The sequence below is a fragment of the Callithrix jacchus genome, chromosome 6 (assembly GCF_049354715.1).
Source record: "Callithrix jacchus isolate 240 chromosome 6, calJac240_pri, whole genome shotgun sequence".
In the NCBI taxonomy this organism is placed as follows: domain Eukaryota; kingdom Metazoa; phylum Chordata; class Mammalia; order Primates; family Cebidae; genus Callithrix; species Callithrix jacchus.
Window position 1 is genome coordinate 131,606,891 of NC_133507.1, and position 17,828 is coordinate 131,624,718.

General features: G+C 37.2%; 1 protein-coding gene across 44 annotated transcripts in view; it reads left to right on the plus strand.

The window, feature by feature from the left end:
* Nucleotides 1-17,828, plus strand: part of UNC80 (unc-80 subunit of NALCN channel complex) — a 232,044-nt gene that overhangs the window by 105,693 nt on the left and 108,523 nt on the right. For 22 of the 44 annotated variants that reach the window (XR_013519086.1, XM_035305573.3, XM_035305581.3 and 19 more), the window contains 3 exons: nt 3,988-4,153; nt 10,092-10,295; nt 12,166-12,266. Coding sequence is in view for 43 of the 44 variants with exons in the window: in XM_035305573.3 (XP_035161464.2) it covers nt 3,988-4,153; nt 10,092-10,295; nt 12,166-12,266 (471 nt within the window). In the remaining variant the exon portion in view is untranslated. The remainder of the gene's footprint in view (nt 1-3,987; nt 4,154-10,091; nt 10,296-12,165; nt 12,267-17,828) is intronic. The other 22 variants (XM_035305583.3, XM_078328412.1, XM_078328401.1 and 19 more) reach the window with 1 other exon arrangement.

Here is a 17,828-nt window from a genome sequence, read left to right on the forward strand (position 1 = left end):
TCACCGTGTTGACCAGGATGATCTCGATCTCTCAACCTCGTGATCCACCCGTCTTGGCCTCCCAAAGTGCTAGGATTACAGGCTTGAGCCACTGCGCCTGGCCTTAACGTTTCTTATTATTGTAACATATTTATTTTTAAAAGATAATCAAATATTCTAAATTTTATTAATATAATTAGACTAACCTGCAGTTAATCAGTTAGCAAGAGGAAAAGTTTTACTTTAGGTCGCTGTTAACTGGGCCTCCAAAATCTTTTATTCATTACACTAGGATTTTAATTATTAAAGTGTACATTTGTGTATTACATAAAAATGTGGGCTTTATAACATAAAGAGGGAAATAATCTTTTTTCTAACATTTAAGCTGTCTAACTCTAGTTGAGTTAGACAAGAAAACCAAGCCACACTCGAACTTATGGAAATATTTTACCAAGACAGAAATACTTGCTATTGTTTACTATTTTTAAATTGTGGTAAGAGCACCTAACATTGGATTTCTCCTCTTAATGAATTTTTAAGTGTATAATATGTTATTGTTGACTATAGATATAATGTTGAACAGCACATCTATAGAGCATCTTACTTGATTGAAAATTTATGCCTATCTATTAAGTAATGCCCCCATCGTGCTCTCACACCAAGTCCCTGGCAACCACCATTCCACTCTTGGATTCTATGAATTTGACTTTTTAAGGTACTTATATAAGTAGAATGATGCAGTATTTGTCTTTCTGTAACTGATATTTCACTTAGCATAATGTCTTCGAAGTTCATCCATATTGTTGCATGTCAGAATTTCCTTCTTATTTAAGGCTACATAATTTTTTCAGAAATAGCACTAAACAGTAAATCCACAGAGTAAGCATAAATATAGCCGAAGTGACATTTTTTCCCCAAATAGATCCTTAAACGTAACTTAATTAGTTTGCTTCCCCCTCTACCCAAAGAAACAACTTCTGGTAGCATTTTGTAAACCATGAAATTAAATTATGTCTAAATAAAGGAAAAGGCAGCATTTTTATAAGATTCATAGTCTAAAACAGCATAAGCAAATTTTTTCTAAATATTATCTTCCAAACTTGAGAACAGTAAAGGAATATTTCTTTAAATGAAATTTTGTTTATGAAACTGCTGGTCTACTAAAACCTTTCCCAGTTGAATTAGTGAGACCAATGGACAATGTAATATGTCCAATAGACCAAGCAACATGTAATTGTAACAGTAGCTCTATTTACAGAATTATATTAATTGAAAACAGCATATTGGATCCATATGTGGAAAATTGAAACTGGACCCTTTTCTTACACATTATACAAAAATTAACTCAAGAAAAATTAAAGACTTAAATGTAAACCCAAAACTATAAAAACCCTAGAAGAAAATCTAGGCAGTACCATTCAGTACATAAGCACAGGCAAAGATTTCATGACAAAAACAGCAAAAGCAATTGCAACAAAAGCAAAAATTGACAAATGGGATCTAATTAAACTAAAGAGCTTCAGCACAGCAAAAGAAACTATCATCAGAGTGAACATTCAGCCTACAGAATGGGAGAAAACTTACACAATCTACCCATCTAATAAAGGTCTAATACTGAGTATACAAGTAACTTAAACTAACTAATTTACAAGAAAAAAAAACCATTAAAAAGTGAGCAAAGGACATGAACAGGCACTTCTTAAAAGAAGACATTTATGTGGCCAACAAACATATGAAGAAAAGTTCAACATCACTGATCATAGAAAAATGCAAATCAAAACCACAATGAGATACCATCTTGTGCCAGTCAGAATGGTGATTATTAAGAAGTCAAAGAACAACAGATGTTGGTGAGGCTGTGGAGAAATGGAAATACTTTTACACTGTTGGTGAGTGTTTTAGGGTTCGCTAGAGGGATAGAACTAATAGGATAGACACGTGTATAAAGGGAAGTTTATTAAGGAGTATTAACTCACACTATCACAAGGTTCCACAGTAGGCCATCTGCAAGCTGAGGAGCAAAGAAGTCAGTCCCAGTCCCAAAGCGTGGGGCCTGATGTTTGAGGGCAGGAAGCATCCAGAATGGTAGAAAGATGTGAGCTAGGAGGCAAAACTGGTCTATTTTTTTTTCTTTTTCTCCTAAAATATTTCTGTGTAAAATAACAGTCTAGTCTTTTTATGTTCTTCTGTCTGGTTTTTATTATGTTCTTCTGTCTGATTAGCTTGTGCCCACCCAGATTAAGGGTGGGTCTTCCTGTCCCAGTCCACTGACTCAAATGTTAATCTCCTTTGGCAACACCCTCACATACACACCCAGGAACAATACTTTCCATCCTTCATTCCAATCAAGTTGACACTCGGTATTAACCGTCACAGTGGGAATGCAAATTAGTTCCACCATTGTGGAAGAAATTAGAAAAATACTGTATAAAAATAAAATTAGAATTTTATATATTTTTATTTTTCAGGTCTTTCAAAAGTACTATGTAAATTAATAATTACATGTGATCTTGACTAGGCACAGTGGCTCATGCCTGTATCCCCAACACTTCAGGAGGTTAAGGTGGGAGGATCACCTGAGGCTCAGAGTTTGTGACAAGCCTAGGCAATATAACAAGACCCTATATCTACAAAAAATGAAAAATAATTTTAAAAATAAAAATAAAAAAGAATAGATATAATCTTTAGGATAAACAAATCTATTCACAGAACAAGTCATAGTCTCAGTTTGGGGCCTCAGAACCAAACTTCTATTAAATAATTACACTCCCCAAGGCTTACTTTATTATATGGGATTATTCTGTTCAGCCTCAGACAGTGATGGAACTCCTGTCATACTTAGGTCTTCCTAGAAGGGAGTAAGAAATTCCCCCAATGTGCAATAATGTTTTGAGCCTCTGGCCTTCATGCATGAGGTTTCTTAAGGCTGAACTGTGTTTCCCCACTTGTTTGCCAAGCTAACTTTACTTAATCCTCGAGGCTTAACTCAAATATCAACTCTTTATTCATTTTACATTTCTGTGTAACAAACCAGCTAAATTTCTGGTTTGTTACCCAGGAATTTAGCTATTCACAATAGCATAAACATATCTTACAATTTGGAGGTCAGAAATCCAAGAAAGGTCTTGCTAGGCCAAAACCAAGGCGTTGGCAAGGCTGTATCCATTCCTAGGGCTCTAGGGAAGAATCTGTTTCCTCACCCTTTATTCATCTTCTAGAGGCCACCCACATTTCTTGGCTCATAGCCTCTTCCTCCATCCTTAAAGCTGCAACATAGCATCTCTCTCATCTTTCTTTTATAGCCACAGCTTCCTCTGACTACAGCCTGGAAAGGCTCTCCACTTTTAAGGATTTGTGAACAGGACCATTTAGCTAATACAGAATAATCTCCCAATCTTAAAGTCCTTAACCTTAATCACATCTGCAAAATTCTTGTTGCCATGTAAGGAAACATAATCACAGGTCCCAGGGATTAGGGCATCTTTGGGGCACTATTATCCTGCTGAGCACAGTTCCAAGTCTGATTTCCGAGCCCCTACTCTCTCAGTCTTGAAATTTATCACTTGTTTGCCTTCTCGGTTTCTATCTTGGGATTCTGAGCTCCTTTAGAGATAAAAACCATTCCTTATTTATCCTTCAGTACCTAACACATCCATGCTTAATGCATGATTTTTAAATAAAAGACAAAGGCCAAAGATGAAGCCAAAACTGTGGACAAGGAGTTAAAAGGTAAAGAAGATAGTTTTGGATTTGGATCAAGGTCTATGGTTTTGGAAGGTAAAGCATGTGAGAAGAAGGGGGATAAAGACTATGAATTAGGAAAGACTTTATTTATTTTTTAAGCCAAGAATAGCTTTTCATGGTCACAATCTAAAATTAACATTAGATAAAGGAATCTGGCTGTTTAAATGCAGTTGTTTATAATTCAAAATGGAGGAAGGTATGCCGCAAGACCAATGCAGTGCTGGGGAGATGCCAGCACTTATGTGCTCCTCACTGGCATTTTAGGACTTGGAAAGCTGCAGACTTCGTTTGGACCCCGAGTTGGACCGACACAGATATGAGAGGAAGATCAGCTTTGCTGGGGTCCTGGATGAAAATGAAGACTCAAAAGATTCTCTCCACAGCAGCAGCCACACTCTCAAATCAGATGCAGGAGTAGAGGAGAAGAAAGGTATGGAAACACAAAGATTCGTTCATGTTTCAGGGTTTCTCATAAGATATTTGCACCGGGGTCTAAACTATAAAATTGTGTACCTAAATTGTTGACTCCCTGCAGTACTGACTGTGTAGGCTTTATGATGGAAAATCATACTTGTTAGAGGTAGGACTCTGTAGTCAGAGAGGCTTGGCTTCCAATTCCAGCTCAGAAACTCCATATTCTATTAAAGCTGTAAGATGAACCATTATTTTACTTACCAATAAGAAAAGAAAAATACTCCCAATTGAACGGTTTTTTTTTTTTTTGAGATGGAATCTCGCTCTGTTGCCCAGGCTGGAGTGCAGTGGCACGATCTCGACTCACTGTAACCTCTGCCTCCCAGGTTCAAGCAGTTCTCCTGCTTCAGCCTCACAAGTAACTGGGACTACAGGCACGTGCCACCATGCCCAGATAATTTTTCGTATTTTTAGTAGAGACATCGCTTAACTATGTTAGCCAGGATGGTCTCGATCTCCTGATCACCTCATGATCCACCCACCTCAGCTTCCAAAAGTGCTGGGATTACAGGTGCCTGCCACCACACCTGGTTAATTTTTGTATTTTAAAAAAATTTTCTTAATATGCTTTCATTAAAATGTAAAACACAATAAAATGAGAAAAAACAATATTATAATTCTCAATTATCTTAACATCAATGCCATCCATTCATAGCAAATTCTTAGGGACCATTACTTAATTTGAAACTAATTTGGCAAATAGAATCTCATTTTAGGAACTATACCTCTGTTAAATACTTGTGGGGCCAGTCTCATCAATTAATAAAGCACTAGGTTTATTTAGTCATTTTTGTAAAACTATGAAGAAAGAACGGCTAGTCTTTCTGCATTGCTAAATGCACATTAAACAAGTTCCATAACCATGGAATAGACCAGATATTAACCAGATATGAAGGCTTTATATTTAAGTTTTTAAATGGGAGACTACCTTATGAGTCTTCAAGTAATATAGTCAGCCTACAGGTTGCCTGTTTTTCAATAGATTTGAAATTTTTCAATATTTTCAACAGATAAGAATGACCTAGAAAAGTTATTTATGGAACCATGTTATTTAAGAAAGATAAAAGTGTTATAGCGTTTACAGAATTTCTTTTGGCCTGGCTAAGAATGTTTTCTAGACGGTGGTATTTTTAAAATAGTTCAGTATTTTCCATCTGTACATATAATTTCCATTATAATTAACTTAAATTCACCACTTACATGCACATACACACCTTGGCCTAATATGGTGGTCATGCATGTTTCTGTTCCTAAGTCTTTTTTCTTTAATCATACTTTAAGTTCTGGGATACCTGTGCAGGTTTGTTACATAGGTATACACATGCCATGGGGGTTTGCTGCACCCATCAACCTGTCATTTACATTAAGTATTTCTCCTAATGCTATCCCTCCCCTAGCCCCAACCCCCCTACAAACCCCAATGTGTGAGGTTCCCCTCCCTATGTCCATGTGCTCTCATTGTTCAACTCCCACTTACAAGTGAGAGCATGCAGTGTTTGATTTTTTGTTCTTGTTTTAGTTTTCTGAGAAGGATGATTTCCAGCTTCATCCATGTCCCTGCAAAGGACATGAACTCATCATTTCTTATGGCTGCATGGTACTCCATGGTGTGTATGTGCCACATTTTCTTAATTTTTATATTTTTTAGTAGAGACGATGTTTCACCTTATTGGCCAGGCTGGTTTTGAACTCCTGACCTCAGGTGATTCACCCACCTACACCTCCCAAGTGCTGGAATTACAGGTGTGAGCCACCACGCCCAATCACTTGTCTTTTATTCTTATTGAAAAAGGACTTTCAGACTTAATTAGATGTAGTTTATTATTATTATTATCTATCATTCTTGTGCAATCCAAAATATACGTAAATAAAATAAACTGGTTAAAGTTTTTGTAAACCTTCTTCAATTCAGAGTTCAAATGTCTTACTTTTAAATTCGCAGTTATCTAATGTCCATGTTTCTATACGTGATAATGTCCTCTGTGTCATCACAATGTTAGTGATGCATCATTTCTTAAGTGGATTCATAAGAGTCAAGCTTTTTGTACTAATTACTTAAGCCAGTTTGCACCCATATGAAGTTAGCCCACCGTTAGTCTCTCTTCAGGAATGTTGCTAAACACATCTGACTACCACCTCACCCATCCACCTACCTCTCACTATCACTTGGCTCCTTATGGTTAAAAGATCCTGTCACTCATTCTGTATATCTTTTTTGCTGGTGCTTCACACAGACAAGCAATAACAAATGTGTCACAACTGCTACGTGCCATGAGTGATCATAAGATGTCATCTCTTGTATGACGAATACCAATTTCCAACTATGTTAAAATGTGGACAAGCTGTGCATCTTAAATGGGTGAAATATGGTAGTCACTATGTGGCCTTGTCCAAATTACTTACTTTGTTAGCCACAATTCTCTTTTCTGTAAAACTGGGTTTGCATCTACTGCATTGTGATGTTGAAAACTTTTAATAACACAATGCAAGTTAAGTATAACCTTAATTCCTGGTGAATTATAGGTACACAATAAATAGCTATTGTTGTTGAGTTTTCTTACATACATCATGAGCATCTAGATTAGAACTCACACAGAAAATCCTATGAACTAAAGATTGCAAAGTTTTAAGTTGCCCTCTGGAGCCTCCTTTAAACTGCCAACTTCACCGTTTGATTTTGCCATTTTAAAAATTCCATTGCCCTTCAATATTTTTCCAATGAATTTCAATTAAAAGAACATCTGCACATTTGTTAGAAAAGTCAGATGATTTTATGTGTTGAAGCATTTTCCAGCATCCTATGAACAATGACTCAATAAATGTTGGACAACAATGAATGAATGATTCTTAGAAGGAATACCCCTATATAGAGAAAACACAAAATATTTAAAAGGCAATGGGTGTACATTGGGAAAAGTTTGAATAGTTTAAGATCAAAATGTTGTCACAACATTTTTAAAATACAGATAATCATATATCATATTCTATTTAATTTATGGCCAACAGAGGCCATGTTGCAGGAAGGATAAGCCAAGTCAAGCAATTTTTGAGTATAAAGAAGTATGAAATCAATATTTTTTTCAAATATTATTTACTTCAGACAATTATACTGCAAATGATGAGAAACTTTTAAATATAATCCAAAGAGATTTTAATTTTTAATTTAGAAGGCGGTCTTTTCTTTCCTCAAAGGTATTATGCTAACTGTATGTAAAGTAGTGGATAAAAATTCCTAATATTGACATTATAAAACTTCAGCAGAATAAATTCTATACCAATTTATAACATAAAATATGTGATGAATTTTAAGAACACTTTGATGATTATTATTTATGTAAATTAGCTTTAATGTTTAAACACTCAAATGCTGAGTATTTTTTCTACTCATAGAATTGTCATGTTAACATATGAAAGTTGTTTAATAAACGAAGAATGGAAAACTGGAGCTATAAGTAAAATGAGAATATATCCACAAGATGTCCTTAATCAGTTGGCAAAAATCTTCCCAAAGATTCCTAAATATTTCTTATTCCATTTGGCAAGCTGTCAGCTAATAAAGTCAATGGGGAAAATGAAGACAATAGAGACCCTGCTAATTACAGTTATTAAAATTCTATACCATTTGGTTTTATAAAACCCAAAGATACCAGTTCTTGAAATGAACAACCTGAGGACAATTGAGATTCTACCATGAAAAATTCAAGTGAAATAATTCATTAGAATAGTAGGAGATGGGTCAGAAAGTTATGCAAAGGGCAAACAAGGTCTGGTAGATGTGGTTAGAAATTTAATTCTGTTTTAAGGGCATCAGAGTTGTTGGTAGGTTTCACCAGAAATGTGATATAAGGTGTGCATTTATGATTTATGCATTTAAAAGATGACTCAATCTATGGGAGTGGAGGGAAAGGTGAAGAAGCAGTGAGGTAGTTACATTAGTCCAGAGAAGAGGGGATGGAGCTGTCAAAATTTTATGATATTTTGAAATGTACAGCTAGCAGGACTTGCTAATTGATATAATGTGAGGTGAAAGAAAAGGCCAAAGATGTTTTCTCCAATTTTGATGGATTTGTTTCACTTTCATACTAGTTCTTGTTGTCATGGAGATAAAGGCTAAAATTCAATGCTGCACAATCTTAACTGATGTTTTTCATGTACAATACCAAATATAAATTCTAACTGCTGTGCCCCTTGTAAATACCCAATGCAGTAATTCTGAACTGTGATTTTTCAGTGCTATAGGATATCTCCAGCTATCCTTTCTGGTAGAACAAGCTCTCAAAATTAAATTTCTTCTGATTACATTAATTTGGGTTTATTTTGCTGTATCTGTAGGCCAAAAAGTGTCATAAAATTAGGCAAAGAATATAATCGTGTGACTCTGAAAAATCTAAGAACTATCTGTTTCATATTTTCTCTACTTCCGAATCTACTTAGACATGAAATTGTAGTCACAGTCATTAAAATTTTAATTATATTCTGTTTCAAATGTATTTCAGATAGATGATAAAGTCTCAATTAAACATAAAAATAATATTGGAAAATAGAGTGTGTGAGTTTTGTGCTATAATTAAAATACAGCATTATGGTTCATAGTCTTTGTGGGATTTATCTAACTGTGCTGCAAGCAATTCCATCCAGATGTGAAATTCTACTCAGATGTGTTCAAGAAGCTCCATGAGGCCTTTACCAGCTGTGTGGTGATAATTTTAGTCTTTCTTCATGACAACAGTAAATTAGAACATTCACATTGTTCAGCAGGAATACTTCTGACCTCCTTTAAATGGCATTAAAAGTCTACATTTGGCTAACATTTTAGTTATACAAGTTCTATCACAGTCACATATTAACTCTCCCATGAATGAGAAACCTGAAATTAACATGGAAACTTTCTGATTCGGACTTTTAAAATATTAATAACTGTGCCTTAAATAATTAATAAGAAATCTTGTTCACGTCTTAAGGAGGTACCCTTATAAAGTTGGCCCCTTCCTGATGTTGGACTTTAAGCCCTGAAAACTTACTTTATCCTACCCTTATGAAATCAATGTGTGACAACACCAAATATTCAAAAGGAAAGGAAGGAGGTGTGTATATGACTATGGGAAATAGGGATGCTGTTGATTTAAGGAAAGATAGGCTTCAAGTTTAAATGCATTTCTTTTGCCCTTTTATTTTCCTTACTGATTACTGTTTCTTCCAGAACACTAAAGATGAATAAGGCATATTCTTCTTGGTATGCATAGACTGTAAGGTTGGCTCAGGGAGTTGCACCATTTGGAATCACATCTCACCCAGCCTTTTGACTGTGAGGAGGATAGTATGAAATCATAGGTGCATTGAAAATGGACCATTTCACACTCATGCTCACCCAAAGCCCCTCAGTGAAAACAGACTGTTTAGTGCCTTTTCTGAGGAGCAGAGTGGAAGCTACTGCTGACTATTGGAGAGAGAAGCACCTGTGGTTCTTATTTCTGAATGAGGTATTCCAAAATGAAGGGATTTATATGACTGCGTACAGAGTCTGTAAGTCCCATTTCTAAAGGAAAGCAAAAACAAATGGTTTGTGGTTCTCTTGAACCAAGGAATCCTGTGATACAAGTGTACTCATAGTTCTAGTTGATGCTACCCCAAGGGTACACTCATGCTTGTGAAACCTGGCCAGAAAGAGAACAGGTTGATCCCAGTTCCAATGAGCTTTGTGTCCAAGAAAGAAGCTTCACCAGCCCTTCCTGGTGGTTCCTGCAGGACTGGGGGCTTGCGAGAAGCTCCTTGTCCAGAGGACTCATCCAGGCCAGCAGAGGAGGTTGATCAGGGACAAGTTGGGGAGAGATGGATATAACACTGGCTGGGGAATCCTAAGGGGGAAAAAGCCCTATTTTATTCTTTTAATACAGTTCCCAGCAGGAAGATCAGGATAGGAGGTTCTCGCCTGCTCCAGATTAAAGGAACCCGCAGTTTCCAGGTGAAGAAGGGGGGTTCCTTGTCCAGCATTCGCCGGGTCGGCAGCTTAAAGAGCAGCAAGCTATCACGGCAGGACTCAGAGTCTGAGGCTGAGGAGCTGCAGCTGTCCCAGAGCAGGGACACTGTCACTGACCTAGGTAACATAGAGGAGTGGGGTGTGCAGGGACGTGGGGGGTAGGAAGACAGGGCCCAAGTCCCAAAACAACTGAAGTCCATTTCCTTCCACTTAAGTAGATGGAGGGTAGAGCCATAGGGTAGACAACCTATTCAGCCTGAAAACCATGCTGCCCTTGCTAGAGCAAGGCAGCTCAAGCCTTGATGTGCATACAGGTCACCAGAGAGGCTTGTTAAAATGCAGATTGTGATTCAGCAGATCTGGGGTGGGGATCTGAGATTCTACATGTTTAACAAACTTCCTGGTGGAGCCAATACTGCTGACTCAAGGACCACACTTTGAGTAGCAAGGATGTGGAGTATACATTGTGAAAGAAAGCACTTTAATGACAAGAATAGTTTTTGAAATTCAGGTGTTTGTGTATTCATTCTTTTGATCAGAACCATCAATGTCAAATGTAATAATTCCCTTAGGGAGAGCTACCTAATGATTCTCTATATTTTAAAGTATGTGAACAACCAAAATATCAGAAAGGAAGTTTGTCTAGACCTGACAATGAATGGTCTTCAGCAAGTCATTTAGCTTTTCAGGGATTTGTTTTCTGTGATTACATAGTGAGAATAATTCTTGCCTACAATGCAGGGATGCTCTAAAGATAAATTAGGAGATGACCATACACCTTAGAATGAACTCAATATACAGTCAAAGTGTGAGAGTTATAGATTGTTATTGTAGGATCAAAAGAGATTCCAAAGACCAAAATATGCCATTCAAAATATGGGTCCTAATTTAGTATGTTAATAGACAAGCAAAAGATTAAGTAGGCATGAAAATAGAACTCACCAGCTGCCTAGCATTAAATATTAGGTAAAAGTTGAAGCTTTGACTTTGCCATCCAGTCTCTGTGTGCGAGGCAAAATAGAAAGTTCTCCTTACTAGGTAAGTAGTTTCAAAAGTCAGCAATAAGTGTGGATAAATTATCGATCAAGGCTGCTGAAATAAAAGCTGAGTATATTTCATCAAAGAAGGTTTAAAATAGAAAGTGCTTCTGTATCCACCCACCCTCGCCTTTGAAAATAGCTAATTTATGCATTACTTAAGATTCAGCTTATTTCTTAAGGAGACATTTTTTTTTGTCTGAAGCTAGAGCATTATCATCAGTTAATTTGGGGGAAAATCATTGCAGTTAATTATTTAAATTGATTGATTTATTCTGACCAGTTGAGTGAAAAGAGCCAAGCTGAAGACATTGTTTTGTCCTTAAAAAGATCCATAAAAGCTTCATATTTGAGGGGAAAGCTTTGTTGTGTAGTCTACCAGGTAGGGAATTATTGAGAGATATCTCCTATACTTTCCCACAGAGAAGAGTTTGGACACAAAGGCTGTCCACAGTTGGACATAATTGCTTCTAAATTCCCTTAGTTTTTCAGATACACCTGTCTGTCTTTGAAATAGCTCTGGTAGCACTAGAGCACTAGCCTTAGCTGCAGTCACAGAACAGCGGCAGCATTCACTGTGAGGCAGGTTAGTTGGTGTCTCTCCTTAAATACACCTGCAAGGTCTGGTCAGTCTGGAACGGATTTGGGCACACTCAATCAATAACTGGCTCATCTCAGCAATTCAAGGACTTGACTCTGTTCTTTTTTCTGCTCCCATCTCTCAAAATGGAAGCCACCATAACAGAGATCATAAATGTCTTTGAAATTGCCAGTTCAGCTGGTGGTGAAGGGGACAGCTCCTATTAATATTCATCCAACAAAGTCAACGCTATGCTCTGTAACCCACTGGGCCACGGCAGTCTGCCCTAGGATTCAGAAGCATGGTATACCATACCAACATACTCTCCAGGGAGACCAAACACTGAAACTTTTCTTGGTATTTTTCTTTTGAAGAAGGGAGTCCTTGGAGTGCAAGCGAGCCCAGCATTGAGCCCGAGGGAATGAGTAATGCCGGTGTGGAGGAGAATTACCACAGAAACATGTCATGGCTTCATGTAAGTAGGAGTCTCAGAAAGAGCCCTGCGATCAGTTTCTTTTGGCACTGGGGAAGATCTGAGGAGGGCAGACAAGAGGTTATACCAAATCATCAATTCAATCTAACCTCCAAGAGAAAGCAGAGGCTTACGTTTTAGCTAAATATCTCAACACTCTCTAGGATTGGTATTCTGCTGGATTGTACTCATCTTAAGCTTAACTAAGACCAAGATTTTTTGTTATGGCTGGCTTGTGGGTCAACATAAATCAGGGAAAATCATGAGGCCAGGTTGGTAGTCAAGATAACCTGAGTGACACAGAGTAGGCATCACCATCAGTTTTATACAGCTTACTGTCAATTCTGAGAGCAAAATCATAGGGCAAGGGCACTCTAAGATGGCGAATGTCATATGCCCAAGGGTTAGCCAGAGGGCACAAGCGGGAAGTTTTCCCAAGGAAACTCTGGACATGGATTTGAGTTCAAGACTTGAGCTGAGCATGAAGAAAGAAGGAGAAAGATAAGGAAATGCAACCTCGGTTGTACAAGTGGCACAGTATCCCCAGGACCATCACTGGGGCCACCATTTGCCCTGATTTTAATCTGACTTCCTGGGAAGGTCAGATGAGCACTAGCTGGTACATAATGGTCTTCAGATAGACGGTGGTTCACCTTCACTATGGAAGTGGTCCCCAGAATTGATTGATTCAAGAATCTCTGAGGTAGCCATTGTTGTTGTTTTTTTAAAGAAACTTTTTAGTGAACTCTAATGTACCCACTAAAAAGCATACAAAACCTATGTATATGGCTCAATACATTTTAATAAAGTAAATACACCTGCATAACCACTGCCAGGTCGAGAAAACATTATCAACACCTAAGAAATCCTACACAGGTCCTCTACCTGTCACTACTCTCCCCTGACAGTAACCATCATTCTACCTTCCACCACCATAGATTAATCTTGTCTTTGAAATGCATGTAATCAGTATCATATTCTATCTGTGTCTGGTTCCTTTTGCTCATATAATTGTAAGTTCTCCAATTTTGTTGTCCTTCTCCTTCACAATGACCTCATCTATTCGTGGCTAGATTCACATCCATTTAGAATCACCCTGTCCATTTTCATTTAAAAAAAAAAAAACCTTCCAAAGCAACCTTAAGTGTAATATATAGATAAATGTAAATGAATCATCTCTAAATGACATTGAATCTTCCAGTGTTTAAAATTGTCTATCACTCCACTAGTGTCTGTTTCTCCTTTTATTAGAACCTTTTTAAATGTCTTTTAATAATGCCTTTTAGTTTTCTGTGTAGTGTCCCACAAATAAACACTCTGGAAGTGTTTGTGTAAGAACAGCGCTATTTCTTCTTTCAATATCTGGAAGAAATCACTGGTCATGCCTTTTAAAACTAAAACTTTCTTTATGGGAGAGTTTTTAATTACAGATTCAGTTTGTGAAATACAGGTAAGACCATTTAAATTTTGTATTTCTTCTGAGAGCAATTCAGGTAAGTTAATATTTTTTGCTAAGATTTTTTCATTTAATCCGAATCTTCAAATTTATCAGCAAAAAGACTGTTTATAATATTCTTTAAAGATCATTTTAAATTCTGTAGGATCTACAATGATTTACATTTATTGTTTTTGATATTGGCAGATTTTCTTCTCTTCTTTTTTTAATAATGTCTTTCTAAGAGTTTGTCTATTTTATTTGCCTTTTAAAAGAACCAGAACCAGATTTTCATTTTGTCATTTTTAGAATGTTAAAATTTTGTTTTACTTTCTTTGAGTTTAATTTTTTTTTCTTAACTTCTTGACATGGACACTTAGATGATTGCAACCACTTTGCTAACATATGAATTTAAAGCTACAGAGATCATCTAGAAACACTTTTAGCTGCATAATATAAGGTTTTATATATGTTCATTATCATTTAGCTAAAATATTTTAAAATTTCCATTGTGATGCATTCATAGTTGATCACAGATTTTTTTAAAACATTCTTTTATTTTTAATTTTTGTGGGTACATAGTAGGTGTATATATTTGTGGGGTACATGAGGTGTTTTGATACAGGCATGCATTGTGAAAAAATCACATCATGAAGAATGGGGTACCCATCTCCTCAAGCATTTATCCTTTATGTCACAGACAATCCAATTACATTCTTTTAGTTATTTTTAAATGTCCAGTTATTATTGACTATAGTCACTCTGTTATGCTATCAAATAGTAAGTCTTACTCATTCTATTTTTCTGTACTCATTAAGTCTTTCCCCACCTCTCTCCCAACCCCTTACTACCCTTCCCGGCCTCTGGTAACCATCCTTCTACTATTTATGTCTGTGAGTTCAATTGTTTGATTTTTAGATCCCACAAATAAGTGAAAACATGTGATGTTTGTCTTTCTGTGTCCTGCTTATTTCACTTAACATAATGATCTCCAGTTCTATCCATGTTGTTGCAAATGACAGGATCTCATTTTTTAACGGCTGAATAGTACTCCATTGTGTATATGTACTGCATTTTCTTTGTTCATCTGTCGGTGGACACTTAGGTTGCTTCCAAATATTAGCTATTGTGAATAGTGCCACAACAAACATGGGAGTGCAGATATCTTGATCAAAAGTCCATTAGCTGATAACTTCAGTATATGAATCTATTTTCATTACTCTTCTTGGTCCTGCTTCTAAAATACCTAGTTATTATATTGACTAAACATGGTGTATAAAAAATTATAGAGATGTAGTGATAGGCACATGTCATTATTTTGTTAAAATTCATAGAATGTACAAAGCAAAGCATGGACCCTAATGTAAACTGTGGTCTTCAGATGATAATGATGTGTTGATATAAGTTCATTGATTGAAATAAATGTACCACTGTAATGCAAGATGTTAATAGTAGGAGAGGTTGTCATGTATGCAGACAGTGTATATGTGGGAACTCTGTACTTCCTGCTCAATTGTGACGAGAAGCTAAAACTGCTCTAAAGCATAAAGTTTATTAATTTAAAAATAGCACTGAGGCTCTAGATGATGTGAATCCTTTCTACAGAGGATTCACCCTGTCCTTTGGCAGACAACAAAGAAGCAGTTCATCTCAGTCCAGTCAGGGACTACACTAACTGGACTTTGACTATTTCTAGCCTGTGCTTCCACACCCGCTACACACACCTTTTAATGTGAAGACATCCAAAACTCCCAGTGAGAGTCTGGGGTATGTCACAGGGCCTCTCATTCTTGATGAGTAAGGAACTACAGTTTTTGTCTCCCCATCACAATGAAATTGCCAAAGTCTCTACTCTGTTTATCAGCTCGTTTCTGCTTGGCTTCTTAGTTACTCAATCAGCCAAAGCCTAGAAGGGAAACTGGCACCCAGTATCAGTCTGACTTCTTTGGACCTCGTTTCTCTACAGGATCCAAACTATTCAGTTTCTCCCTTCTTTGGTAATTTCAAATTCTAATTTTTACCTCCTAGCCCCTATGAGATTGCCGAAGACTCTGCCTAGCTTCTTGGCTGCTTATGCCTAACCAAGATGTAGCAAACACCTCAAGGAGGCATGTGGTGTATCTTCACATTGTCCTCGCCTCAGTGAATATCCTTCTCTCTACACCATACCCTTCATCTCCTGACTCCTCACTGTCTTATGCATTTAAATATGTATATTTGAAAACATACGTTAAAATATGTATTATGTGTGTATGTCTTTGTATATACAGGCATACTTCATTTTATTGTACTTCACTTTACTGTGCTTTGTAGATATTGCATTACTTATAGACTATAGGTTTATGGCAACCCTGCATCGAGCAAGTCTCATGGTGCAGTTTTTCTAATAGCATGCGCTCACTTTGTGTCCCATTTTGGAAGTTCTCACAATATTTCAGGCTTTTTCATGATTATCATGTTTTATGGTGATCTGTGATTAGTGATCCTTGATGATATTATTGTCATTGTTTTGGGACACCATGAACCACACCCATATTGATGTTGAACCTAATCATTAAATGCATGTGGTCTCATGGCTTCATGGACCAGCTGCTTCTTCTCTCTCTCCCTCTTGTAGGGCCTCCCTATTCCCTGAGACACAGTAATATTGAAATTAGGCTGATTAATAACCCTACAATGGCTTCTCAGTGTTCAAGTGAAAGGAAGAGGTGCATGTCTCTCGCTTTAAATCAAATGCTAGAAATGATTAAGGTTAGTGAGGAAGGCATGTTGAAAGCAAAGACGCACTGAAAGTTAGGCATGGTGGCTCACGCCTGTAATCCCAGCACTTTGGGCGTCTGGGGAAGGTGGATACTTGAGATCAGGAGTTCGAGACTAGCTTGGCCAATGTGGTGAAACCCCATCTCTACTAAAAATACAAAAAAAAGTTAGCCGGATGTGGTGATGGGTGCCTGTAATCCCAGCTCCTTGGGAGGCTGAGGCAGGAGAAGCGGTTGAACCTGGGAGGCAGAGGTTGCAGTCAGCCGAGATTGCACCATTGCACTCCAGCCTGGACAACAGAGTGAGACTCCATCAGGAGGAAAGAAAGAAAAAGAAAGAGAGAGAAAGAACAAGAAATAAAGAAAAAAGGAAAGAAAAAGAAAGAAAAAGAAAGAAAGAAAGAAAGAAAGAAAGAAAGAAAGAAAGAAAGAAAGAAAGAAAGAAAAGAGAGAGAAAGAGAAAGAAAGAAAGAAAGAGAAAAGAAAGAAAGGGAGGGGAGGAGAGGAGAGGGAAGAAGGGGAGAGGGAGGGAGGAAGGGAAGGAGGGAAGGAGCAAGGGAGAAAAAGTAAGTTAGGCCTCTTGTACCAAAGAGCCAAGTTGTGATTTCAAAGGAAAAGTTATTGAAGAAAATCAAAAGTGCTACTCCAGTGAACACACGAACAAGAAAGTGAAACAGTGTCTTTGCTGATATGAAGAAATTTTCATAATCTGAATGGAAGATCAAACTAACCACAGCATTCTCTTAAACCAAAGCCCAATTCAGAGAAAGGCCTTAACTCTTTTCAGTTCTGTGAGGGCTGAGAAAAGTAAAGAAGCTGCAGAAGAAAAGTCTGAAATTAGCAGAGGTTGCTTCATGAGGTTGAAAGAAAGAAGCCATCTCCATAACATAAAAGTGCAAGATGATGTAGAAGTTGCAGCAAGTTATCCAGAAGATCTAGCCAAGATCATTGATGAAGGTGGCTACACTATAAAACAGATTTTTAACGTTGAAGAGCCTTTTGTTAGAAGAAGATGCCATCTGGGACTTTCATAGCTAGAGAGAAGTCAATACCTGGCATCAAAGCTTAAAAGAACAGGCTGATTCTCTTGTTATGGGTTAATGCATCTGGCAGCTCGAAGTTTCAGTCAGTGTTCATTTGCCATTCTGAATTCTAGAGCCTTTAAGAGTTATGCTAAATTTACTCTTCCTGCGCTCTATAAATGGAAAAACAAAGCCTGGATGACAGCCCATCTGTTTCACAGCATGATTTCCTGAGTAGGTTAAGTCCACTGTTGAGACCTACTGTTCAGGAAAAAAACAGATTTCTTTCAAAAGATTACTGCCTTTTTTTTTTTTTTTTTTTGAGACAGAGTTTCGCTCTTGTTACCCA